The sequence below is a fragment of the Semicossyphus pulcher genome, unplaced genomic scaffold (genome assembly GCF_022749685.1).
Source record: "Semicossyphus pulcher isolate SPU_LCO1_2020_fin unplaced genomic scaffold, fSemPul1.0.p SCAF_10, whole genome shotgun sequence".
Taxonomy (NCBI): domain Eukaryota; kingdom Metazoa; phylum Chordata; class Actinopteri; order Labriformes; family Labridae; genus Semicossyphus; species Semicossyphus pulcher.
In genome coordinates this window covers 26,197,257-26,224,390 of record NW_027211604.1, presented here as the reverse complement: position 1 = coordinate 26,224,390, position 27,134 = coordinate 26,197,257, and the positions used below count along the sequence as shown (strand labels likewise).

Genomic DNA, 27,134 nt, shown 5'->3' with positions numbered 1-27,134 from the left:
ACAAATACACACTGCTATTTCAACTGTTTACTCCCGCTGTCACTGCAGGACAAATAACCTTAAGGTAGCAGAAAAACTGAACACAAACTGAGCTTTAAAAATACATTCTTGTACATCCTGGAATTTCTTATAATTTGAAACAAAAAAAATACCCTCCTTAGACACGAACAGCTCCAAATATCAAAGGCATTGTAAAAACAAGAGTTGTTCCAACACAGATAACAGTTTTCAGAATGTCTCTAATAAGGCCTGAAATGCTTTATAATGTATCAGGGAATAAGCTAGTCACTGCACCCAATACTATACTTAACTAACCCTCTCACCCATCCACAAAAATTGACTCGTTTGTCCTCCTTGAAAACAGCAGCCGACACAGCATTGAAATATATTATTGCATGGGGAAACGAAGAATTGACTTTAAGGTTAATTACCATGTGTTGATATCAGACAACAACAGTGCACTACTAGTGTAACGTTAGCCTTCAAAGCCCCCCTCCAGTGAAACCAAGGAGTTTAACCTTGTAAACATCTCCATGTGGTGTTCTTCATGTGCTACAAGACATATCAGGGACAACATCAGCAGTCATCTCCATGGCTGGGCCTGTCTGCTTTTAAACTGCAGTGTACCAAGGACAGGCTGAACAACACGTTTTCAGACTGGCAGGTTTGAGACGTCACAAACCTAAGGAGCCAATCCTGTTAATGGACGGGGTGACTCTATGCATATCATTATGTGTAACAGACTGACGATCTCTCCACTTTGTTCTAACATCTAACAGTCCCATTCCTTTTACCTGTTCGTCAACTCCAAACAAAGCCCAAACTTTGGTGCTGCTTGTTGCACATTTCCCCTGCTGCAGAGCTGTTTGTCTTGCCTGAGTTCAGACGGATGCACCGGTGTCAGTTGCTCCCTAAACGAGTGAGATGAGGGTGTCAGTGATGGTGACTCCAGTGTGTACGAGGTGAACTGTACATCATCACATCAAACAAAGCCTGTGCACAGATACGATGTACCATCTCTCTTAGCTGTATATGACATCAGCCTGCTTCGTCCCCTCCTACATTTGGCGATCACATCTTATATGCATCCTGGGTGGATTTTACAGCCTGTTGCTCCACGCAGTTACAGTGCAATCACCCAGGACACATGATAGCGACAGATGGAAAGTCTTTCAAAGTACCAACGCAGGCAGAGAAATTAGTAACCTGCTGGGAAAGCCAACATCTGTGTTGTACAGCATGTAGCATTTCCCTGCAATGCAGACAAAATTAGCTAATTAATGTGCATCAAAGTTTCAGCCAGCAGTGCCGACCAAGGTGCACCAGTATAGAAAAGCTCCTGCAGCGGCCTATTTGACTGCAAAGACACTAAATATACACAGGTGAGGGATCAATGAGCATCTGTACATGTGTGTGTCCTAATGAAAGACCTCATCCTCAAACTTGGCTGCACACTTACAGAAGAATAATTACTGTATTTAATGAGTATCTACATGTAAGTGCACACAGCTGTTAGAACGCCCTCAGAAATCTAGGGATGCCCACAGTGTGAAAACACCAGTGTCATCGACGATGCTGGATATTCAATGAAATCCATGTGTATTCAAGCAGCGTGTAAGAAGCTAACCAGATCTCGTTTGTTTGATCCGAATCAAAGACCAAATTGTTACAAAGTTGCATTTTGCCTCAAGTTTGGTTTGTGTTCACACGGCAGCTTTTACCAGTGGACCAAAAGTTTTGATGTGCGAGGAAACTGCTCTCTGATTGGTCAGAATTTCCACGTGGGAAAACTCCCTGAAATAAACACACTCCTCAATCATACTCAACGCGGTCGCAGACTGTAATGTTTTGTAGTCTGCTTTTTGTTTTACTTTTAACTGACATTGTTCCACAGATCGATCAGTTCTATTCTCCTTTAGTTTTTCACTGAACAGTTTGAACACCTCCGTGTTTTTGCGCTATTCGAGAAGTATTTGTGAAATTGTTTGGTCGCTCCCCCTCGTCTGTCCTCTACTCATCTTGCTGCCTGGCTGCGCGTCTGTCTCTGCAAGTGTCAGCACCCGTTAACAACCCACAATGCACAGTGTTTTTCACCGTGGTTCGATTGGAAGTGTTTTTTTTCTGGTGGTTTGGTCTGCACCAGACTTCAAATGCGTGTTCTCACCTGTCCAAACGTACCGAACTTTCAGAGTAAGGTCTTAAAGTCCGGACCAAAGCTGTCAGGTGTGAAAGCACCCTTAGCGGAGCACGGAGCAGGAAGGTTAAAGTAGGTGAGGTCTGAAGAGAATACAGGTAACAGTAACAGTAGAAAGCACTACAACTATCTGCAGCTTCACAATGCAATTTACAACCACAAGCTGCCTGACTTACTCACATTAAAGAGGAGAAAACAGATGATGTGGGCTGTTTATTGTCGTGTGCTGCCCGAGTGGTGTCCTCTGGTCCGCTACTATCTGACTGCATCCACGTGAAGTAGATCCTCGGCTATCATGCTATAAGTCCCCTGCTTTTATTTACATTGCTTGAAAGGTTTTTTTTAACATGGAGAGATGACAGCTTATTACATTAATATGTCAGTCAGCCGACTGTCACGGCACATTAATGCACACCATACATCACTCTCTGACACCTCCAAAATACAGCTAAATGAATGCCATTACTAAGATGATGTTTTTCTGCCATGACTGCCGAGAGCCTGGAACAGATACATGTGAGGAAGGTAGAACATGAATTAAAGGGCTTGAAGAGTGGTATTATTCACTTGACATAAATATCTGTTCAGGCAGCTTTGAACAAGGACAGCCATCATGACATGAAAAAGTCGTCCTTGATCATCAGCGTGCATTCTCTCAGGACCAAAGCTGGGAGAAAACCTGCCTTGATGTTGATGTGTCTTAATTGCTTGAAATGCCATTTTTTTCTGGTCTTTTGGAAACAAGCTGTCGATACATTTGATTTCACATTAGCCTCTTTCTGACAATGAAGTAGCAATCAATGTGTTCCTCTCCTCCGCCTGCACTTCAAGTCCTCCCGCAGGCAGACTTCTGAGGGCTGAGCCAAAGAAAATCAATTGTTTTTGAAATGCTGGCGAGCCGACAGCATCGTCCCACGGACGGCATAAGAGACAAACACCAGACTGTTAAACTGCAATTCATCATCTTCATTTGGCCGTATGAGAGGGAGGGCCTTTGTTGACATTATTCCAGCAGCTGATCCTCTCGGCTAACACCAGAGACCCGTCCTTTAGCACCTGCTCCACTTGAAATGTCAATAGCCGTTAATTAGCCGGACATTACTTGTTATTTGAAGGTCTGACAACTTATCAATGAACCCATTATCATTTAGTTGAACTCGGCACTCTGCACCACCTCCACCCTCCACCCACACGACCTGATGACTCAGCTGAATCCACGAGCTGTGATGCTGCACCGTGCCCCGGCTTGAATGTGTCACCTCTTAGAGGCCGGCGTGGGCGTGACAGATGGGTGTGAAGCGGGTGCCTAAAATTAAATAACTAAAATCAGAAATAGAAACAGGCACTCAATCGGAACCAACAGGGTCCCGTTGGAGCGTCGGTGGTGCTGAAACGAAATGTAACGTGCGGGAAAAGCCTGGGCAGAGGATTTCCTGCGCTCTCATGAACACATCTCTCAGCAGCAGACACATGCTTTATACATTCCCCTCTCATGGACTTTTAGGCAGCCTGCAGTGAAAGGCATTAAAGCTCTTTGTAATCGATTGACTATCTCCTCGCTCTCTGGCGGTCAGCAGCTTTAGTCTGCTGTTTGCTGCAGTTAGGCATGACGTGTGAAATCCAGTGCTACTGTTGCTTGTGTGATGCATGTTGCATCAGGTTGCAAACACTGGCTCAGAACAGAGTTTCTGTTTTTGTCTCTTGCTTGGCTGCGATGGAGGGATTCCTTTTCAGGCAAGTGTCTTCTTTTAACAAGAAAAGAAACCTACAAGAACACGTTTTGTTATGTGTGGACACTGCTGCTTTTCAGTGGTCCAACATCCACTAGATGCTCAGTCTTTAGCTAACACTATAAATCCTCTGAAGGATCATACACATGCAATCAGGCTGTTTGATCATGAGAAAACCTTGATCTGTACCGAAGTCTTATATATATGAGAGAGGTAGGGTTGTACCTGACTCTGAGTAAAACTGAATTTTGCCAGTTGAATCCTCCTTTCCTCCTTGAAAACTCCTGTCAGCCTACATGAGTCTCATGTTTACCTGTAAGAGGCTCGTTCATCAGTCTTCCATAAGTGTCAGCTGGTGAGCTAAAGTGGGCTTTCAAAGGGAAACTGCTTCATACGGTGTTTTTACCGGGTTTAATCACCTGGTCAGTCTGCTTTGGAGTATGTGGGTAATTTAGCTCATGGTATAAATCTTGTGAACAAACACTGTAAGGCCATTTTGAGACTTGTTACGAAGCTTACAGCCTTCCATGCGGTTGCTCCTGTGTGCTCGGTGTTGCAGCTGAAAAACAAAAGTGCAAAAAGTGAGTCGACCTTTTCAACTGATGATTTGAATAAACCAACTTTTAGGGGGTGACCCCACTGGGAAAGCAAACTGATCAACCAGCTGAAAAACTTAGTTATTAAATAAATCTTTGCGTGTCACCGCTAACTGAGCAGAAGTGAATCCCATGACCACCACTAACAGAAGAGACTCTAATTGTCAAATAACATTTATTACACAGCTGTGTTAAATACTGTTTCTCTACAGCAGACCGTTGCTATGAAGAAAAGACCGTGCTAGGTATGCAGTTCTGATGACACAATCCAGAGGACTAACTGTAATCATATCAATCCACTGAAAGAAGTCCGGTAACTTTGACGTCGGTCTGTTTACAGAGGGAAAAAAGAAGAGAGATGAAAACAGAGGGGAGAAAATAATAAAGGTTAAAAGATGAGAGAGATCAGAGAGATCTATAAAAGTGAAGACGGCACATGAAGTAAACATTAAGCCGAACACAGGACGGGATATGACGGTGATTAAAAAGCTCTAACTGTGAGTGGTACGGACATCCATTCCGCTATACATTTCCTGGAAGTGACTTATCAGACTTTATAGGTCTGATAAATTTTGATGATCAATGAAATGACAATTAAAATTGGTGTTATTTATTAAAGTTATAATCTCAATGATTTCAGTTTTGTCTCTTTGGCGCCACCTATGGCGATTAATGGTAATTGCGGGAGCACACCTCCCAGATATCCAGACGGTGCTGCATGTGTGACGTCCACAGTTGGCTCCGGTTGTAACTCTTGATTTTCCTGGCTGACGGTCGCTTTCCTTTTCAGACTTTTTGCTTCATCTGAGCGTCGAGTTTGTTTCTTTTTCTTTGGATTTTCACTTCTTGTTGAAGTTGTATCTGTAGTCATCCATCTTTTCTTTGTTTGTTCAGCCATAGTAGATTACTGTTTACTCGCAACACTCACAGAGACCGGAAAAGCAGCCGCTTAGCTCCGCCTACCTTTTCTGGCAGACCAACCACTGTCGGCTGATGGAAAACACGTCACTCACTGGGCACCGCTTGAGATTTTTTCCACAGTGTCTGTAATACTGTAAATGCAAAGGCTTTCATCAGTGGGCCGTCGGCTCAGTCACCATTGTGTTAGCTCATTCTATATTCGATTGAGACTTAACAGACATTTATTTAAATGGATATCTCCCAGATTATTACTTTAACTGTCTTTATTATTTCCTTAAAAAATAAAAACATCTGCATGTCTATCCCATCACTCCCAGTGTCACACATATGTTGTCACTCTGCACTCTGTTTGTACACTACGTGGATCTCTTCCCCTCTGCCTTTATGGTGTGTAACAAATTAAAGAGGAAAATTATTCAGAGCAACAACAGAACCTGCAGGAGCTCTGTGGGGCTTTGTGAATTAACAAGTCTTTTCAGACGTTTAAATGCAAAATTAGAGGGAAACAGACACTGCGAATGTTCTCATTTACACAGAGCTGCTTTTGTTCTGTTCAGCGTATTATCACAGGCAGTCAGTCATGTAATAGACGGCTGTTAACCTGCTGAGACGGAAGATGAAGAGTTGTTATGCCAGTTAAAAAACAGGAGTCATTCGAGCCTGCAGGCGCAGCGGTGAGAAAGCAAAGCGTGTGATTGGACAGGAGCCTGATTAAGCGTGTATGACATGAATGTATCTGTGCATGTATGTGTGGTTAAACATATAGACATGTGGGTTAACTAAAGCAACATTTAAAATCATTCCTGTCAGTGGGAGCTTGCTGAGGTTAAGGCCCCCCTTCATGTCTAATGGGTGAAATACAGCAAAGGTTTTAGAGGAGAGGCCACTCAATAATTTAACAATTTCTTCAAGTGCTCTAATATGTTCCTGCTCAGGCCTCCTTCAATAAAAATCAGCCTCTGAACCAGCTCCTCGAAAAGGACTGCTGCTGCTGCGTACTTTGATGTCGTACAATGAATGAACACTCGTCAATACGTCTCTGCAATTTCCTGCTCGATATGAAGTGAAGAGTCAAACTCGGAGACATGAAAAGCATTAAATGGAAACAACAGAGGGGAAACGGTCAAGCTTGCATTAGATAATGTAGCATATTTACACAGAGCCTGAGCCCTTATGAGATTATACTAATAACCTTTAAAATAAATGAACATGTGCTGTATAAACACATGCACCTGCTAACCCTGAACTTCAAATGCACCCAGAGGAAACTGAATGTGTTTCTCGGCTCAATAAAAGAATATGGAAATGCCTCCGAGCTCTTCTTCCACTCCTGCACTTGATATTATGTCTGATAAGAAAAGAACAGGTCTTTTTATTCATTGCTAAACAGTTATTCTGCAGCCTCCCTTTGTGCTCACATTTTCAATCTCGTCTTGGTAAGAAAACCATCATTGGATGGATTTAACAGTTTATGGGACATACAGGAAGCTCTTCTGAGTCATGATCCTGGAAATCACAGCCACATCAGGGATTTCACTAACTACACTCATTAACTTGAGTATTTTAGAGGCACATTCTGGATCTAGTGAAAGTGGAAGGCAAATTACTGTTATTTTAAGAGTCTAATGAGGAGCAGAGAGAGCAAACAAGAAACACCTACAGATGGATGTATGCAGAGCTGTACCAAACACGAGTTTGTTAGTTAAAGAGGGGGTATCATGCTGTTTTACATTTAAACACATGTAAAAAATGTTACAATGTTGGATGTTCAGACTAAACGTGGGTGAAGTTTCAGATCTGCAGGTAAAAGTATGTTGGTGTTATCCCCCGGATTCTGTGGCTGCTGTGAACGCCAGGTTTCACACTGTTTTTTTCTACACGCTGCCTCAGCAGGTGTCAGAGAGCTGGCCAATCAGAAGAAAGCGGGCTTGTAGGGGCGGGGTTTCTTAAAGGGACAGAGCTGACTGAGCTGTTTCAGGCAGAGGCTGTATGAGGGCCTGCACAGAGCAGCAGGGTGAGAAAATTTAGTTTTTTTTAACAGTAACTTATGCTAAGCTACTCCACAGGTATCACAGAGTGAAATATGAAGCTTGAATTAGCATAATGCCCCCCCCCCCCACAAAACGTTTTCAGATGTTCAGTATAAAGCTTCAATTCGTTCCCTTTTTTCCTGGTTTGGTTAGAAACCAAAGTCCTATTTCAGCATTTATTGCGCAGATGTGTTCCTGCAGTTTGACGGGCCGATGATTTAACTATTTGACTTTTAGGAGCTAGGACTAAATATATGTTTGGTCACTGTTAACCACCAGCTGATGGTCAAGTTCTATTCCTACAGCTGCTTCCTGTTCACCTGTACAACAAAAGCTCAAAATGGGCCGGTTCACTCCAAACTATAACACCAACAAACAAGTACTCAAGACAACAACATGTGTGTCTAAAAGCTGCTTTAGTTTCCCAAGAGCCTCATCATGGAACGCTTCAGCCAGCAGAGCAGAGATATCAGAAAGCAGGCCTGTGAGCCGTGTAGCTCCAGCTCTGTGGTGACAGATGGAGAGCACCAGCTCTACCTCCAGGGGTCTGACCTCATCACAAACTTTACCCACACTGAAAGAGAAGCAGTGTGCTGTGGGTCCATATGTACACTATAGAGCCTTTGAACATCTAGCGGTAGAAGCACACACATAAACAAAGCTTTCAATTGAAAAAAAAAAGTGCTGTATGTGTTGTTGATAAGCCAAACATGAGTTCAATCCACTGCCTCCATACCTTCCTGACTCCCTCTCAGTAACACTTCTAACTCAGTCACATCAGAGAGCGGCCAAGTAAAATATGTATTCTGTCTCTGGCCTGTGAGCAGCTGTGATGAAAGTAAGCGGGGGGTCAAGTGGCTCGCTCAGGGGCACTTCAGAGGTGGTAACTGTGGTGGGATCTCATTCTTATTCCGGGCCGACACTTCCAGGACTGATTCAAACGTTTGAACCATTGATCTTGACTCTGTAGCCTTTAGGATCCAACCGCCCTGTTTGAGAGTACATATATTATTTCTCAGCACTGTCACGTCTTTCTCTTAAACCAGAGGAGAAGCCAGATATAAAACCTCATAAAATAGTGGAACTGTGCTCGTCCCTTTAGAGCTAAACTATCCGTCAGGTTTAGTCTACTCACAGAAAATTACTCTGCAACTATTTTTTACCATCAGTTTATTATTTGGGTAAGCACTAATGCTTTCTGGCATTTCTTCTATATCAGGGTAAAACAAATATCTTCAAGCTTGGGACACTTTATAGGACAAAACAAGAAATTTAAAGACCTTACCTTGGATTAGGGAAACTTTTGATTGGCACGTTCCTTTGTTTTCTTTCCTTAAACAATTAGTTAGTTAATCCAGGATAAAATCCTCAGTCTAATGAAGCATGAAGCACAATCTGGACTTTGGAACCACATTAATCTGAAAGAGTCTGAAGCAAGCACTTAATAGGGCTGTCACTTGTTTCAATGTAATAGGGAATTAATTTGAATTGTGTCGAACACTAACGTCATAGGGGTTTGGGTGGTGGTTTCGTACATAGTGGTACACACAGCGCTTCTGAGGCGCGCTGGTGTCCAGATGATCAGTTCTGTAGCACGGTCTTATACAAGAAGTGTAGCTCTGTTATGGGAAGAGCTAAGTGCGTGAGAGTGCGGTGGTCGCGCAAGTGATAGAGAAGTGTCGGGGACTGACGCAGCAGACAAGCAGAGAAAAGCGTGATCGGTGTTTAAACAACAGAACTAATGTACAGTTTAGGCTGTGTTTGTGCACAATAAAGCCTCCAAGACTCAAGCCACGCTCCCGTGTCTTGTGACAGAGTTAGCCACATAGCTAGCTACAGCTTCGGCCCTGGAGCACAACAACAAGTCTCCCCTGTGCTTTCTAACTACGGTCGGGACGCTGAAGCAGGAAAGGTTCACAACGCCTTGGCTCGTTAGTTTCCCCCATTGGTTTGTAGCAGGCAGCGTATTATCGCCATCTGTTGGATACAAGGCACACTACTCTCGTGCCACAAACGTTATCTGCTACGCTTCAATTTTAAATTCCATCACATCATTACAGTTTGAAGTGTTAATATTTCACCAGGTTCGAACGATATATCGAATTTGGATTGAAAAGTGACTAAACAGCACGAGGGGTGCTCTACTATGGCAGGTTTGGAAGGAGCTCTGTGGGAAGATCCTACTTTCAGTTACTGAAAAATGAATCTGCACACAGCTCGTGTCATTAAGGATGTCATCACATCTGGGACACAGTGCAACAAACTGCCTGACTAAAGCTCTGCAACGACTGTAATAAGTAATGCAACACAATATTGTCATCTCCCTTTACTCGGCGGTGAGATGCTACTGCAGTAATGAGTTCTGTCACAGTCTCACCAAAAGCCTCCAGTGTGTACGTGTTTGCTCTCCCACACACACACAAGCATCAGTTGTTCTTCCTGCTCTCACCTGAGCTCTGTGTATTTGTGTTACTCAGTAAAACACGCGCAGCCTTTTGAATCACTCTGATTTGATTTGAATGCAATTTGATGGGGCAACATATTTGGATTTAGTCTGTTTGGTTGGCTGCTCTAAAAAGCGTTACAAATGCACATGAAACAGCAAATCTGACAACAATATAATTTCCACTCTCACTCAAGTTCAGACATCATATTCTGGATGTTTTGATTGATTAGTTGCAGTGTATATAATGAAAGGGAATTGGGTAATACTTACTTGAGACGGGTAGAGAGGACAGCTCTGTGCCTCTATGTGCGGCCGATCAAGTAAACTGTACACATTAGGGATGCACTATAATGGATTTTTTGCCCATATCCGGTATGCCGATATTTTCCAACCCTTTAAGCTGATTTAGATACCGATATATTAGACACATGTAGTGGAATTGTTATCATGCCTGCTCTTATTGTAGTGGCCAAAAACTGCCATACCGCAGACATCTTGCACCCTTCTTCACGCTTGACAGAAGAGTTCAGTGTACAAAAGGTCACGTGTCTGATCACTCAGGTTTCTGAGCGCACCTGAATGCAGCATTTCCCCAGAAACACGGCAGTGAGGGAGACACGCCCAGACTTTTTTACTGCACCTACTAAGGAGACGTCAGAGATCGCTGACGGACTCTTTTTATCGTGCGTAGTCCATGAATATGTAGGTTAGTTACTCTCCGTTAGCGTTGGCTGCGACCGTGAGTGTATTTTCGGCATGTTTGCTGTTGTTACGTCTGGTTAAATGATGGGAATGTGAGCTAACTGTTAGCTAGTTAAGAGTTGTTAAAGTTGTTTAACTTCTATTCATCGGTTGAGTTTCTGTGACTTTTGAGTAGGGCTGGGTATCGATAAGGATTTCTCAATTCATTTCGATTCGGATTATCAAGGTCCCGATTCGATTCAAGAGAGATCTCATAGCGCAAAGAACAAAATCACACGAGACTAAGAGTTATAGGGAATGGCATACTCTATAACAACATGCCGAAAATACACTCACGGCCAAAGCCGACGCTTACAGAGAGTAACATAAACATCAGCGCAAAACTAACTTACATATTCATGGACGCACACACGATAAAAAGAGCCCGTCGGCGATCACTGATGTCTCCGTAGTAGATGCAGTAAACTAACCAGGCATGTCTCCCTCGCTGCCGTGTGTCGGCTGAGTTGTGCTGCATTCAGGAGCGTTTAGAAACATGAGTGATCAGACACGTGTTTACACATATCTTTAAAGATCGCTCTCGGGATTTATTAGTCGATATTGGGTCATTCAAATGAGAATCGATTAGAATCGGAAAAATTGATTTTTTAAACAGAGCCCTACTTTTGAGTCTTTGTTTGTATATTGTTGATAACTTTGCTCAGGCAGTGCACATGCACACTCGTCCCGAGTTAATGTCGTAGTATCAAGCTTTTTCAGGGAATTATTGAGCTTTTAGTCAGAATTAAAGTGTTTTATTGGCGGAAAATATTTGCAGAAAAGTTACACATCTGCCGATGCCGATATGTCATTTTCAAGTCACAATCTGCAGATATGATAACGTGCCGATAATATCGTGCATCCCTAGTACACATTATGATTCAGATGTTTATTTTTATTGTTCTAGTCTGCAGTTTGCCTTTCCACTATCTTTGAACCATTTCAGTTTAATTAAAATACAACATATCTCTTCAGCTTATTCATTTAATGTTCAGTGTCCTTCAAACTGAAGAGCTCACTTTAAAACTTCCCCACACTGATATCCGAGTTGTCATCTAATTCGACAAACAGTGAATAACAGCGGCGTTTTATCAGAGCGACACAGAAAGCATCCGTGGAAAGAACAACAGAAAGAAGGTCAGACGAAGCGAGGAGACAGAGCCTGCGACTGCTGAATAGAGTAAATCTGAATAAAAACAATGAAAAACATGACAGAAAGATGCTCTGGAGCCGTGAAAAGAGATGATGTGACTAACAAAGGGAAACAGTGAGGACGAGTGCGTCTGTTCATATCCTTGAGATGGGTCACAGCGGCGAACAAGAGATCCGTATCGCGCTGCATATATTACAAAGTGCAAGTCAGGCTGTTATCCCAGGACGCCCCGAGCCTGACCTCATGGAGATAGAAACTATTGTCACATCCTGCTGAAAGATCAGGGGGAAAATAAGCCTCATAAGCAATAAATGCATGGTTTAATATCTGATGTAGATGTGCAGCGTACAGTTAACAATACAAAAGTACACACATTCTTTACTCTAGTAGGAACACAGATTCTGTTGGATTAAAAGACTCAAAAAAGTTCTGACTCAACTTCAGCTAAAGTAAAAGTGTAAAAGTTCAGGCTCTGAAATGACCTCACAGTAAGAAGTGTCCGTCTGAAGGACGTTTACACCAGCTGTTTGTGAGCAAAGCTCACTGAACCGGACGTCACAGTTGGGATTTAATAAAAGTGAAATTATTCTAGCCTCAAGTAAAATAAAAAAGACAATTGACAGAAAATAGTGAACATTAACTTCGCTCAAATGTGTAAATCAGCTGAATGGGGAATGGCTTGCAAAGTTGTCTGGGACACTTTCATCCATGTCATTTAGAGTTATCAGTTCACAAGACACCTGTTCTCTGCGGTTGGGTTTACCTCCCTTATGTGTCTTATAAGTCTTTTTATGGAGCGCTCATGTGCAGAGGATACAGTCCTAGACGCACTGATCGCAGGCTGGACTCCCGGTCTGCTGATCATTTGGTGCATGTCACCCCCCCCCCCCCCCACCCCCCTCTACTCCCCACGTCCCTGACTCTCTTCAGCTGTCCTGTCTAAAAAAGGAAAAGCCAGAAAAATAATCTTTAAAAAAGTATATTCATCATATTATCGTGGGTGTTACTGTACCATCCAGTTAGGTTGAAATCTGTGGAAATATAATGGAGAATTTTCCTCGAATGCATTACTGCTAATGTTACGAGCCTGGAAGGTGTAGGATTGGAAATCAGGATGTATTTGTTCTTTGTCACTTCCTACCTTTATTGGCCAGGTATGTACACGTACAAGGAATTTGACTCCGGTTTAACTTTGCTCTCTATGAACACTTAAACATTAAATATTAAAAATGTAACTAATATGTACAAGCCTACAATAAACAGTGTGTTTATTAAACTAGTATCTACAAGCCTGCCAAAGACGATACTGTAATGAGGAGTGCAACGATGCTGAAATATATAACGTGATTTACAACCAGATTTATGTAACAATAATCACACACACAGATATGCATCTATAGAAGGCAAGAGTTCTCCAAAGAACAGAGTGGAAACATGTTGTGAATCATAGACTTTGGCCTCCACAGTCACCAATAAAAACCGGCTCTCTCCAGCACCATCATCGAAACACCAACTGAAGAAATTATGTTTCCAAAAACTTGTGCACTCGATGCCAAGGAGCGCTGGAGCTCTTCTCGAGGCTCCTGCTGGCCCAACACTTCACCAAGACACTTCTCCATTAATCTTTCTCCCATCTGTAAGTTACTAGAAGAGAAAAATGTAGCAGGTGTGCTGTATATATAAAACGCTTGCTGGTGCAAGTCATAATTCAGAATTATATCGTTGGAAGGCAGCCTGTGCCCGGTTTGCATTCCAAGGAAAATGGAGAGCCAGAGTACAATAAATTACTCCCACTCTGAATAAACTGCTGTAACATGGATCAAATTGCTTTTTCACAAAGGAACAACAGCCACTACAACCAGAGCTCAACATCCCTCATCTGGTGTAAGGCTTGGCTGGAAAACTCTTGTGAAAACAAATCCCGAGCAGTATACACACAACAACACTAACAGCCTCAGTGACACAGATAGTAATCTCTGGCTGCAGCGCCACATTTAAAGCTACATCTGTTCAACTCCAGCTCTCACAACAGCCAGATACGCAGGCAGGGGCCAAAACAGCCGGCCCCGTCAGAAAAACACAATAATCATCACATCTTTACAGCGATAAGAGATTTACAGCTGCAAAAGCTCAACACAAACACACCAAAGTGGGAGACGGTTAAAGGGCACTTACCTCCAGAGCCTCCAGGGTCACGAACCCCGTGATGGAGAAGCCGTCGATGATGTCCTCCTCAGCAGAAGTAGACTCCTTTCGCTTCCTCCGCGGGGGTCGAGGGCGGGACGAGGAGGGCTTCCTGCCCTCCCGCTCCGAGTCGGAGGAGAAGCGAAACACGGAGCCCTTTACATGGTTGTTCCTTATCCCATTTGATCTCCTCTCCCGGTCCCTCGCTGACCTTGACTTCCTCTTCTTGCGGAGGCTGCTGGATCGAGGGCCATCCATGTCCTTCATGGACAACATCCAGATAAACCCTCCTCTTATAGAGAATCAGACTCTTCAAGGACCAAACACTGGCACTGCTCGACCTCCACTTGTGTGAAGAAAAAAAGCCCAGAGGAGAAACTCCACAATATCCAAGCGTGTGTTAGCAAGGTATTAGATCCAAGGGAACCATGTAATATCCAACAGATGAAGCCTTTTTGTAGGAACTCAAAACTGCATCCAGTCACTGCTAGGATCCCCAAAGGCGGTCCATCAAATCCTACGACCGAGGTGTAAAATGATCTATTAAACACGTTATCGCCAAGCTGTCGATTCCGCCAGAGGAAGGGCTTTTCAAGTTAAAGCAAATATCTGCTCAGCGAACATGTCCCGCCATGGTGAGTTGAGCAGGTGACACCACATCTTTCTTCTCCTGGAAAGCTGCTCCTCTTACCCAAGGTCAGCAAACTCCCCCTCCTGCAAGATAAAGACAGAGAGAGGGAGAGAGAGAGCAACGCATTTGCAACATGTTCACTCAGCAAGTTCAACTGTGCATTAAGTCAATGAGCCATTTTCCAAAAGGTGCTGCAGACTGTACGCGCGCTTGTTGCCATTCTACATCATGCAGGCTGAATGTTTTATTAGCAGCACACGGTTTTCTTACACCGCCAGGTCTTTACGCCCCGAGATGAGATGATTATGTGTTGTAAGTGCTCCTCCAGCAGTGTCTCTGAAGCTTGTAACATAAGCTGTCATTTTAATGATTCAATGTCTTTAATTAATTATGCAGCAGAGTTTTTACTCTGCTACTTGGCGTCTCCACACCCCTCAACATCAAAGTGTTGTTTTTGGCACGCTCATAGCTGATTTAGAGTAACGTGTGTAGACTGTAATGCTTTACAGCATGTTTGCATTTGCAGATAAACAATGTCTAAGTAACAGGCACTCTGTTTAACTAGGACAAGTTAAACAGATTGCTCTTGAGCCTTAAATAAAGCCGTAATTCAATCAAATGCATTATGAACAATTAGCTCAAAGTACTGTCCTTGTTCATCTTATTTGTTAGCTAATTGCATTAATGTATATAACAAACTTATGTTAAGGTAAAGCACAAGTCAGTACAGACACTACTCGTCAAGTTTCATTGATTATGCACAGGTTAACATGTTTAATATCAAAGTTAAGGCCTAACAGCTTCTGAGCTGCTGGCTACTGTAGGTCATCTACCAAGTAAAGACTCAGACAGACAGGCATCAACAGTCTAAATGAATCACTACAACCCATCTCAATTCACCATTCACTTCTTTCAACATATCATCTTAGATGCAACACTTCACTCAAATATTCCACACATCACAAACAGACCTATTTTTCTCTTCCTCATGAGTAAAATCAGCTCTAATTGAACAGGGAGACGTCCTGAAGGTTTTACAAACACTGTTACGACAGCAAGACAAATGTCAACCCCCCTTGAAATGCCATTCTGCACTGAACTATAAAGCTTTGCAAGGCATACCTTCACTGTCTGCCACTGAAGGCATCTGGCTGCTTTATGATACCAGGATGCAACATTCAACAGCTTGCAGGCTTATTCTGGATCGTTCTCAAGGCATAGCCTCCAGTCTAGGCCTACAGCCACTGAAAGTCATTGTAGTCTGAAACACATATGGCTTCTCTATGTGTCCAGAATATCAATTCAAATCCATGACATCATGGAGAAGGTATTCTATGTGGAAGGAAAAACTGAATCAACAAACTGCAGGCTTTTTCATGAAGCCTTTCTCTGAATAATCATGCCTCCAAATGCTGGGGGGACATCTCAAACACAGAGGAATCACACCTTTTTCTGCATCAGCACACAAACCCAAAGCAATCTGTCACAGTCAACCACCAGCTTCAACTTTACATTGTCTCCTTGGACACAGGTTGTCATGTAATGTAGCTCATCTGGATTCTGCAGCATGCATGTAGTCCCAAAAAGGCTCTGCTAAACACAGTCACACAGGTTTAAAACATGCATTTGCAAAAAATTAAAATGGCTTGGACAGATAACAAAAGGCACATCCAAAAAAAAAAAAAGCCTGCATGCCAACATTTAACTATGCAGCAATCTTGCAAAAATATTCATTCCATGCAGATGTTTTTGCCTTCTAAAAAGCCATAAAAGATAAATCCATATTTACTATAATAACGGTCCTGTGTCTTTTTTTTATACCTATGTCTTTAACCTGATGCCCCGTGCCAGCACTTATCTAGTAACACACACTGCACAAATAGCTCCCAAAATATCGCTTATTGGAAAATCAAACTGTATTCTAGCACTCGCCCTGGCTTTTCTCGCTCAGTAAGAGACTCTTTCCCTTGTCTGCGCTGCTCACAGTCCCTTTTTGTCTGCTGCCTGTGCTGTCAGTAGAGATCTCAGGCTCTGTAATCCAGTCCAGCCCACAACAGCAGCAGCAGCGGACTGGCACTGCCTCCTGCTCCGGCTCTCCAAGCTTCATTTTCCACTGTAAAGACACACAACAAAAGCAAAGCCTCTCTCTCTTTCTCTCTCTCCTTTTTTATGCTCCAAGACACGTCATGCAAAACGAAGAAATGCAAACCCTTGCGAGTGGGGAGGGACCGTCCGGACAAGTTGCAGGCCTTCGGTCACTCTAAAAAAACATAAAGCACAAGAAGGTTTTGGAGCTGGCGAAATAAATCCCGCAAAGGAAAACCATAGGGTATCTCCTCCTCCTCCTCTCTTCCCCAGATCCGAGCTTCAGGATCCCGGAGAAGGGGGACCGGGGCGCAGTGATACGGCGATGCCGCAGTGCCGCTTTACAGGCTGCTCGCTTCCTCCTCAGCGCAAATAGTGCTGTCTGTCTGTGGACACTTTGCAGGCGCAGAGTTACAATAAAGAGACGGTAGAATGAAAATCCAGCGGGGTAAAAGCCAGATAAAGCCAGTATACACACCTTTATACCAACGGACTACATTTTAAAAGCCGGTTAAACGTTTAATGCCATATTGTTTATGACGGAAAATCTATGTGATTATAACTTACATTTTGTGTAAATAATGCGTAAACTTAACGTGAATAAAATAAATATGTTGCTGCAATAGTTGGCCATAATTAATCTCAGATAAGCTCTGCAGACATAGTGATAAAAAAATATGCATTTATTAGCATAATTACTGAAACAAACAGGAAATAAAAATAACAGCACTTAGCTAACAAGCTACAATTACCTGGTGAATAATTATTGTTAAAACAGAAGGTAATAAAAGAAGAAAAGGCATGCCAACGATTCTGTATTTAATGTTTAAGTTATACCTGACAGCCTGGTATTAACCACAGCATGTTAAATATTTGCTACCTGTGGAATAAAACCTCTCTTCTGTAGGCTACATGTGCTAGCTCAGGTGTCAGGTTATCATTTGGCTCATGAAAGCCACTATAAGCTTTTGCCTCAGGGACACCCCGGGACACTTAACAAATCTCCCCATTCAACAAACAGGGAAGCCTGACCTTAGAGGATTGTAGCTATGAATAATAAAATGTTAAACAAGCATAGCATTTTTATCTGTTTGACATTTAAAGAAATGATTTACCTTGGAACGACGGTTGTCTGCGTTGTGTTTTCAAATCCAGGCTATCAGACTATTTAATTAATCAGATTTTAATCACCTGCACCTGGGGACCACAAGGTTAAGGCTGACAGTGTATTACAACAATACAGTACATCAAAGAAATAATGCTATTCTTGCTATACACTGATTGATTTGACAGTGCTTCACATTAGAGCCATCATAAAGGTTTTGGAGCCGATTCATGAACGCTGCATGATTTATTGTATTGATATTGTGCTGCCCTTGAGAGAGAACACGGTTGCGTAAGAGTGCAGTTACTCAACATCCACAGAATGTATTAAAATGTAAAGTATAGATGTATTTAAACCTTACAGTGGAGCTGTTTAGCTTGCTTTAAAAGAGGTCATTTTAAGCAGGCATAAAAAGCACTGTTGGTTCACAGGTCAACGCTGATTCACAAAAGCATAAGTAGGCTGTCAGAGCTTCAGTCGCCTGTCTGCTGTAACGCAAAAAGAGTTTATGTAAGCAATTACATTGTTCAAGCAAAGAAATCATAACTTATTAGCTGCTAAAAAGACAACTGACGACAGTTTTGATACTTGATTTATCTAATTTTCAGATGGGCTCTGAAAAACGCTCTTTGGGCTGTTGGAAAGTTTGGTGAGTGTTTATCACTCTTTTATTTCACTTTATTAGCTAAACTTTTAATTTGAAGTAATTGTGATAATAACTGATGATATCAGTTTTAGCTGTATATAAAATGTAGATCTGTTGGGTTTTAGCATCAGTGCAGAGTGGATGCCCTGTAGCGGCTGTCACTCCACCATGACACTAACACATATTGATTTGTAACTCCATCAAAGCCCATGGGATGAGCATTAATAACAGTGTGAACACCAGTGTGACTTTGTATGGCAGCAGTGTTATCAATAAAGATCATACGAATTAGTGTTTGAAAGAGAAGGGCTCTTAACAATAGCTTGTTGAGCATATTGTAACTGTATTGCTTCATAACAGTGATCACATTTTAAGAGGGAGTGAAAGATGATGCTGTCACACCTTGCATGAACAGGAGTCGGCGTTTGTGTCAGCGTGGAAATGAACTGGTCCGCTGTGAAGAGGGAACCATGGGTGGGCTGTGTATTTTTAGCCTGGTTTAATGATGCAGAGGCTGAGTGGTGTGCCTCAGAGCTCGCTAAAGTGCTTCAATCCCCCGTGCCCAGAGAACCAGGGGCCCCAGCGGCCTGTAAGAATAATACCAGGGGATTCACATGCACTTGACCCTGTCTCATCTTCCAGGAGGAGTGTCCTCGTGACAAAGTGGCAGGGCAGGGGAGAGACGACAGCGAAAGGCAGCTAATTCGGCTCTCCCGGCCTCAACTCATTAGTTGGGGAAGACGAATGTGCTGCCCTTCCCTCCTCTCTGCCTTCACCATAATCAGCTTTAATTACACCTTCGCCCTAACTTTCTCTGCCTCCACAGCTCCATCCGCTGTCACACAACACGCTGGGACTGGGGGTTTAATATACTGGAAATAGGACCGGTATTGGCATCAAGAGAAATACAGGATTGCTTGGATATTTTTGGCTGCCAGTCTTGCAGAAAGCACTTTGGATAATGGTGACAATGATGCATGTGCACAAGCATCCTGGTTATGATCTGTTTTTAGAAGTTTCTTTTTGTGCATTTGAACACACGTCTTAGTTAGAGTAATCATCATTTAAATAAATGTTAAGTCTCTATCTATCTCTGAATGAGGTAACACATGGTGATTGAGCCTACGGCCCACTGATGACAGCCGTTGCATTTGCAGTATTGCAGACTGGATGTCTGTGACTGTCTGGATATCTGGGAAGTGTGCTCCCTCAATCACCATTTATCGCCAGAAGGTGCCGCCAAAGAGAACGAAACTGAGACCTTCGAGATGACAGCTTTAAGGACTTCTTTGCCTGATTTTGAGGAACCTGGATATTCTACCTCGAAACCAAGATACTGTGGCGTGTACCTTATCTCTATAAACAGATATCTGCATAACACTGCAGAATCTGAATACTAGGAACAAAATGTTTAGTGTTGCAAGCTGTCATGTTTCTTTTTGTAGTCCAAGTATTATTGGCCTACTTTGTTCAATGGGTCTGTGGCTTTATGCATGAAAGCTGTCCACTAGAGAGCAGAAGAGGCGGTAATCGTCGGCCAAAATGGTTAATTCATCTCTATAAACAGATATCTGAATATACGTGCATCTAACAATTAAGTCTTAGATGTTGTCTGTCCAATCAAATTCAATTCTCGTGTCTCAAGTTGCTCGACAGACTGTAAACAATAACCAGCAAACAGAAAAGGAAGTCTTGGCACGGATGTCCTTTAAAGCTTTTCCAACTCTGTTACACTGGATCTAAATTCCTTTATATTCTTCGTTCTCTCTTTGATAGAAGTTATTGGCAGAGATAGTGCAAACAAACGATCAGAAACCTGGATGCTGTCACGATCATGTTTACAGGATGATGAATATCCAGGTGTATCATGTGCCATATAAACATCAAACCAGCATCAATGCAACTCTCAACTCAACAAAAGGTAGAAGCATCAAATCCACTCAGGCTTTCAAAAAGATTCTTTAAACTGTGCAGGTATTTTCAACATACCGTGCAAGCCTGAAAAGAGTCATAATAGGATGAAGCCCTTGGGAGAAGTCAATCACAGGCCAGCCATTCTGCAACTGGTGTTACCTTGGTAAGAAACACAACGCGGCTCCACACTACATATTTAGCTTTAATTGCCAAGTCGGAAAACGTAACTCTTCACTCGCTCTTTGTCCTTGTCAGTGTTCAGCTAAGACAGCAGATGGTTGTAATTAGAGAATCAGATTCACAAACTACAAACATACACATGCATTATCTCCCAGCTGCCAGTCACTATCTTCTACCTTTATTTTATTTGTGTTCAGCTTCATTGTTATTATCTCAGCTTGTCAGGAAGGAGACTCAAGTGGGATGTAATGACACTTTGTAGCTATAAGTACCCAGCAATTCAACCTGCATTATGCGAAGAGAGATTCTCAATACAAGAATGAGCCCATTTCCCCTCCCCCTACAGGTCTGCCTACACGCCCTATAATAGCCCTTATTACCAGCGCTGAGTGCAGAACAATAGTCCTCACTTATATATTTCTGCTGTAGCTGTGCAGTTACATAGAGTGTTATCTATTCTTCTCACTTTGTTCTTTCCTCTTATATTCTCTTGACAAATATGATTTGTTGACGCTCTTCATCAAAGCTGTAGTGGGGACTTCAATGGCACTAAAACACATGTGGGAGGTTTAGTGTTCATCAAGGGGTAAATGCCCTTAAAGTACATTTAAATAGACGACAAGTGGCTGGCATGTTCACAGCTCAATTGTGGTTCAAGTGCTCAACCTTACTTATGAAGGGGGTCAACCACAGCCTGTATATAAAGATGGGCGACGCATCTCCATCTACTCTCACTCCTCGATCCCACAGAATATGTCGCCGGCGCGTTCCGTCTGCGCTGTGTTTCTGGGCCGTCAGGCGGCGCGAGCCCTCGCCAACAGGAAGTGTGTCTGGTCCGCTGCGGAGCGCTGGCCCAAGCAGCTGGATTCACGAGATCACAAGATCACGGGAGAACTACATTATCGTGCGAGAATTGAGAAGCAACGCACAAACTACAGTTCAGTTTGCATCTGAGGTTGATTATCTGCTCATTTGGAGATCATTCTGTGATTTTTGTGCTTCTACCATGGCTGAGTACACTGCTTAATAAGAAGTGTTCTTTTTTCAAGATTTCAGTGTGTTGATCTTAAAACAAACGGAAAAAATGGGAGTCTGTACCGGTCTGTACATGGTGTTTTATTTTGAAATGACTATGCTGTATGCTGTTTTAGTGTGTGACTTCCTGTTTGGAACGATCTCCGTCAAAAATAGACACGGCGCGTATCTTTAGCGGAGCAGAGCGGAGAGACGCTTCTGGGATGCGTCAGAGACAGACCGCGGCGCATGCTGTGGAATCATGATCATTGACTTGAATGTGGACACGATCGACTCCAGAGGTCTGCCATCTTGCGTTGATGTTTATTTGGAGCAAGTAGAGACCGACTGGTGGAGCTGCCGTAACAATATCCCGCCCCTTCAGCCAACCAAAACACACATTTAACTTACAGTAAAAAATGGAAAGGATCTCGCATGTTGGTGTGTTTAACAGCCGAAAACAGCTTCTTGTGTTGGTCTGAAGCAGACGTTCACAGAAATGGAAACTGAGTGATTGTTTTAGTTACGTTTCCTCTTGCCATTCCTCCTCTAATCTCCTAATCCAGAACAGATCGGCTGCAGGAACCGGATTTGTCAACAGAGCTGTCAATCATGGCGTTACACCCCCTTTTAATGGCATCAAATAACTAATTGAAAGTAAACTTGTCAGAAAAATGAACACTTAGTTCTTATCATGCTGATTTACGTCCAACTATGATGACAGAAACCATGTTTGACATGTATTTTGATTTTATAGTTTGACGCATGTCCCATCTGTTAACATGGAGGAGACGGGCTTTATGACCTATACTGCAGCCAGTCAACAGGGGGCGATAGAGAGGATTTGGCTTCACTTTTAGGGAGCTAAAATATGTAAAACTGTAAGACACAACTGTAAGTACATGCTACAGGTCAGCTTTTTTTCTTATTTTTTCTCTGCCATGATAGTGCGTCCCATTCCTAATTTTTATGCCGTTCTCAAACCCTCATGCACTCACGCACTGCACGCCTGACACTGCACCCCTGTCGCCATTAAAATCCGTGAGTGTTCGGTGCTTAGGCTTTAGGGTGGAGATTGGGATTGGACCTATGGCAGGGGTCTCCGACCCTGCTCCTGGAGAGCTACCTTCCTTCATGTTTTAGATTTCTCTGTACTCTAACAAACCTCATTCAAATGTTTTGCTCATTATCAATCCCCTGAGCCGCTTCAGTTGGTTGATAACGAGCAGATCATTCAATTCAGGTGTGTTAAAGTACTGCTACTTTTTTTTTGGGACCAGAAATGACCATATTTGGACAACAGGGTGGAAATTGTTGTTTCTGTGCAGGGTCACAGGCCACCATTGGGAGTGATTTGTCAATCAAAATGTATACAGGCCTTAAAGCATGCTATGCTTAGTAGTGTGGGTAACTCTGAGTGGGACCGTAATGTACAAAGAACAAAAAGACGTTAAACTAGTGATAGAGACCATAAATTCATGAGGAAAATGTTTACATGTGTAATAAATCTAGTTTCATTTCACCACGTCGGCCATTTTCTTCTGACATCATGCTCAGGGTTGGATGCACAAATCCTGTAATGATGTTGTTTTGCTGTTAGTAATTAGATAATCTGACATCTATATAATTTAGCTGCTTCTCGATTAAAAGGCAACTAATTGCATTAATCACAATTAATAGTGAACATCTGAAGGACCATCTGGCCATATGGCAGGGTGAATAAACATTTAATGCTTTCAACCACTTTCTAGTTCTTGTCACTAACATTGCTGTCACAGGGTTAGCCTGCGCCCGCTAACAAAAGAACACACTGACTATTTTCTGACAACAAGCATTTATTCATCATGTGTGTCACTTGTTACCTGTTCCTCCTCTGCCACACTTGCACTGCTGACATGAAACCAGAAGCTTCCAACCAGAGCTGAGCCCTGCCTTTGGCTTATAAGGGAGTGTTTCAAGTGGAAGGCGCCAAGTGTGTTGGAGCTGGAGGGGTGTTTTGCGGTGTTGAATTGAGAAATGCTTTTTAAACTGCATTTTGAAAAGGTTTTTACCTGGAAGGTGTTTTGATATTTACTTGTATTGCAGACCAGGATTTGATCTCCTGTTAGATGATTGATTTCGAATAGCTAATTATTGACCCTTGACCGAGCTACTATGAAAGAGGAGGCTGGAGGTCCTTGAGGGAGTGGAGTTGTTTTTGGAGAGTTGGCAGCAGGGATCAGAGAGGACCCAACGTGGCTTTGTGTAGAGCTGAATGTTTGTGTGTTTTTGCAAGCATGATCTTTTCTTCAGTTATTTTGTTTTAGGCCTGCATGGTACATATTTCTGAAAAGGATTGTTGTCACACTGTAAATAAATTCACTGGGATGTTTTTGAGCCTTAACCACTGGGCTATCCTTACAGTTATGTTAGCTTATGTTACGCTAGCTGGGAGGTAAATTCATTGCTAACATTATATTAAGACTTCACCCCTTTCCTGTTGTATCACGTAACACTACCAAACTGTAATAAAGCTTTAAGCGGCTCGCTGCTAACTGTAACATTATCTAGCAGGTGGCTGAACGTTGAACCGGTTGTCTGACCATCGCTAATGGGTTATCAAATATGTTGAAATAAGGACATATTTCCCTCTAGATTTAACCTTTTTTTCACAGCTGCTGATCAATTGAGAAGCAGTGAAATGTAACAATTCGTCCGTCTCCCTTATACGACTTGGAGCCGTGAAATTATAACAGCAGGTGAACGGAAAGTGGCCGCTGTGTTATTATGGTCAATTGGCTCGCTTATGAAACCAGAGGCTACACCCACTCCTGACATACAATCTCTGTTGTCAGCGCATAAACTGCTGCAGAATCATGTTTCACTGGGAAAATGAAATTATCCTTAAAGCAGCATCATCAGTTGGAGTGATTGATTATACCGGATCGATATGAGTGAAGCATGTAGCTGTAATATTGACGGCGCAGAGTGAAAAGCCTCTCTGATCTTAACATATGGCGGCCTGTCAGAATCCTCTCACCTCGTGGTTCTTCAGCCGGCTCACACGATCAATCACTGTTGAATATTTGTGTGTTGGATAAGACCTGCATTTACCACCAGAGAAATCAAGAGCTGACAGGAAACTGATTATGGATGATGATTACATCAAGATATAACGGGCAGTATGATTAACAGAAGTTGGTTTGGGAATTTAACGGGACAATATTGCAACTTTTACTGCCCTGTATTTATTTATAACAGTCGCTGTTACCACTTACTGATGTCACGGCCCCTCTGCTTGGTACACTCTGCTGCTGCTTGTGTTCTCAGTCTCCAGGGCTGCAGACCTGGTGGCATGCTAATCAGCAGGATGGGACTCACCTGGGTCCTGCGTGCCTCATGCATATAAGCCCGATCAGCAGCCAGTCTTGGGCAGACCTCTGCGTTGCTCTTTGTTTCCTTCTTTGTTTTTACATCCGTGCAGCACATTTCCACTCATACACAACTGACTTTACAGATTATTCATACTTATTTTTGTTAGTCGATGTCTCTGTCTGAAAGCCAGACTGTGACACTCATTAGACGATGGTTTTACCAGGAAAAAACATTATCTTGCACAGTTTAAGATGTTTACAGTCCCAGCAAAGAGACATTTCACCTCCTAAATTCCTCTGGTGGTTTCGTTTAAGGTATAATTCAGGTCCCATTGAGGTAAAATAATCTAATATTTCAAAATAAAAGCATAAAAAGAGCCTAAGAGCTCTCCAAATTTATGGAACAGAACTTCATTTTTCTTCTTCCCCCCCATTAATCATCCTCCAACCCCAGCCTCAGTGTGAACCATTTAATATTATAATGTGCCTGTCGCAGGGTTATTTTCTGCAGAACAACTCCTTTTCCTTTTGATTTAGCTCATTTAACTAATAAAACCTCTGTACCTACGCTCAAGTAGGCTATTTTTCTTCTTTTCAGAGAGCATTGTTTTAAAAGGTAAATTTAGTGAAGGGAAGGCTTTAAGTACTTCTTCCGTGGTGGGGAAAAGAACAGGTGTAATGGCTTCCCGTGACCCTCGAATAAAAGTGAGCCATCCTCCATTTATTAGAAACATGACAAGGCAGAAACTGTGCTGTGAAAAAGGCCTATTATAGAGAACAAACAAACACTTTTTTCAGTCTTAGAATAAACTGTAGCAAAAGATTAATGTATTCTGCTGAACAGCTGAACAGTTTAAAATACATGCCGGGGTTTGATGTCAGTTGTTCTGAATGTCTCTTTATGAACTCCCCCTCATTTGAAATGCCAGAGATGACCTTTCACTGCGCGCTCCGGCTCTGAGAGGAGATCATTTCCTCGTGTATTCTTTACTTCAGTAGATAGAGCTGATGCACTTAAGCTGTTATTCTTTTTTTTTTCCTTGCCTCGCGGCTCAGAGGAGTACTGTAATTTTCCATATCTGTCATCTGTGCAAATAGAGCAAAATCACTTCCAAATATAATCTCACGGAAAAGATATAAAAAGGAGGAACAGAAAATAACTCAAAGCCAACACGCTGCTATGTTTACCTATACTGAAGCATTGTGCAGCCAAAATAAAACACTGCTGCTCGCTAAGCTCCTCGAATGACAAGAAGGAATATTAAAAATGATAGCTGACCTACTAAACCAACAGCACGGTTTAAGCTAACGATGTTGTCAGATGTGTGCGCGCCGCAAACACAACACAGTCGGCTTTGAACAGCTCAATTACAGAAACATTCAGCTCTGACTAATTCATGAGACGACAAGTTCAACACGAAGTTCAGCCACTTGAGATAAAAGAGAATGATTTCAGCGTGCTTGACTCGTGTTAAATACGAGCGAGGCCTGATAGACACATGTGGTTTCAATTCTGACATGATGAAGTCATGCGGGGTCTTCAGAGGGGCTGCGAGGGTCGGGGAATGTGTTCCAGTATTTCTGCTTTTATAATGTCAAATTCATGAATAATGAAGGTTTCAAATTAAAGCTGAAATCTGGCTCTCGGTCTGCCTGGTGTGTAAATTATTCTTTGGATATGGATCACTTGTTCTGCATTCTGTTCTTGTTCCTAAAGTCTACACTATAAATGTGAATAACATGCTCATTTTTTCCATTTGCGTCGCAAATAGCAAGAAGAAGTATTCACTTGTTTCTTGATTTTAATAGTCATAGGCCTTAAGCAATGACAGAAGATGGATAGGGAAAATCCAGAAGGACAATATATATGGGAGGTTCAACGTATTTGAATGCTAATGTAGTCTGTTGTCTAGCTGTTGCTTAACCACCGTGTTAAGATGGTGATTGTGTAACGTTAGCCAATGGGTTATAAGATATGTTGCCTTTAAAATATGGCCTGATCTCTCTTCTGATTTTAACTATCCTTTTGATCAGCAACTAAAAGCCAATCAGAAAGCTATAAAATGATACAGATTTGTCTGATTCCCTACGTTAATACCACTTGCAACCTTGAACGCAGCAGTAAGACATCATAACAGCATTTAAATGTGCTGATTAGAGTCTTGGGATGCAACCAATGTGCACTGACCCTTTGCTTCCTCTTCCCTGTTC

The 27,134-nt window shown here is 42.5% G+C and overlaps 1 protein-coding gene across 1 annotated transcript in view; it reads right to left on the bottom strand.

Moving 5' to 3' along the window:
* auts2a (activator of transcription and developmental regulator AUTS2 a) overlaps nucleotides 1–14,374 on the bottom strand; it is a 415,680-nt gene extending 401,306 nt beyond the window's left edge. Inside the window, 1 exon segment of the mRNA XM_069668725.1 lies at nucleotides 13,987–14,374. Within this exon segment, the coding sequence (XP_069524826.1) occupies nucleotides 13,987–14,271 (285 nt within the window). The 5' untranslated portion in view covers nucleotides 14,272–14,374.
* Nucleotides 14,375–27,134: the final 12,760 nt, after the last annotated feature.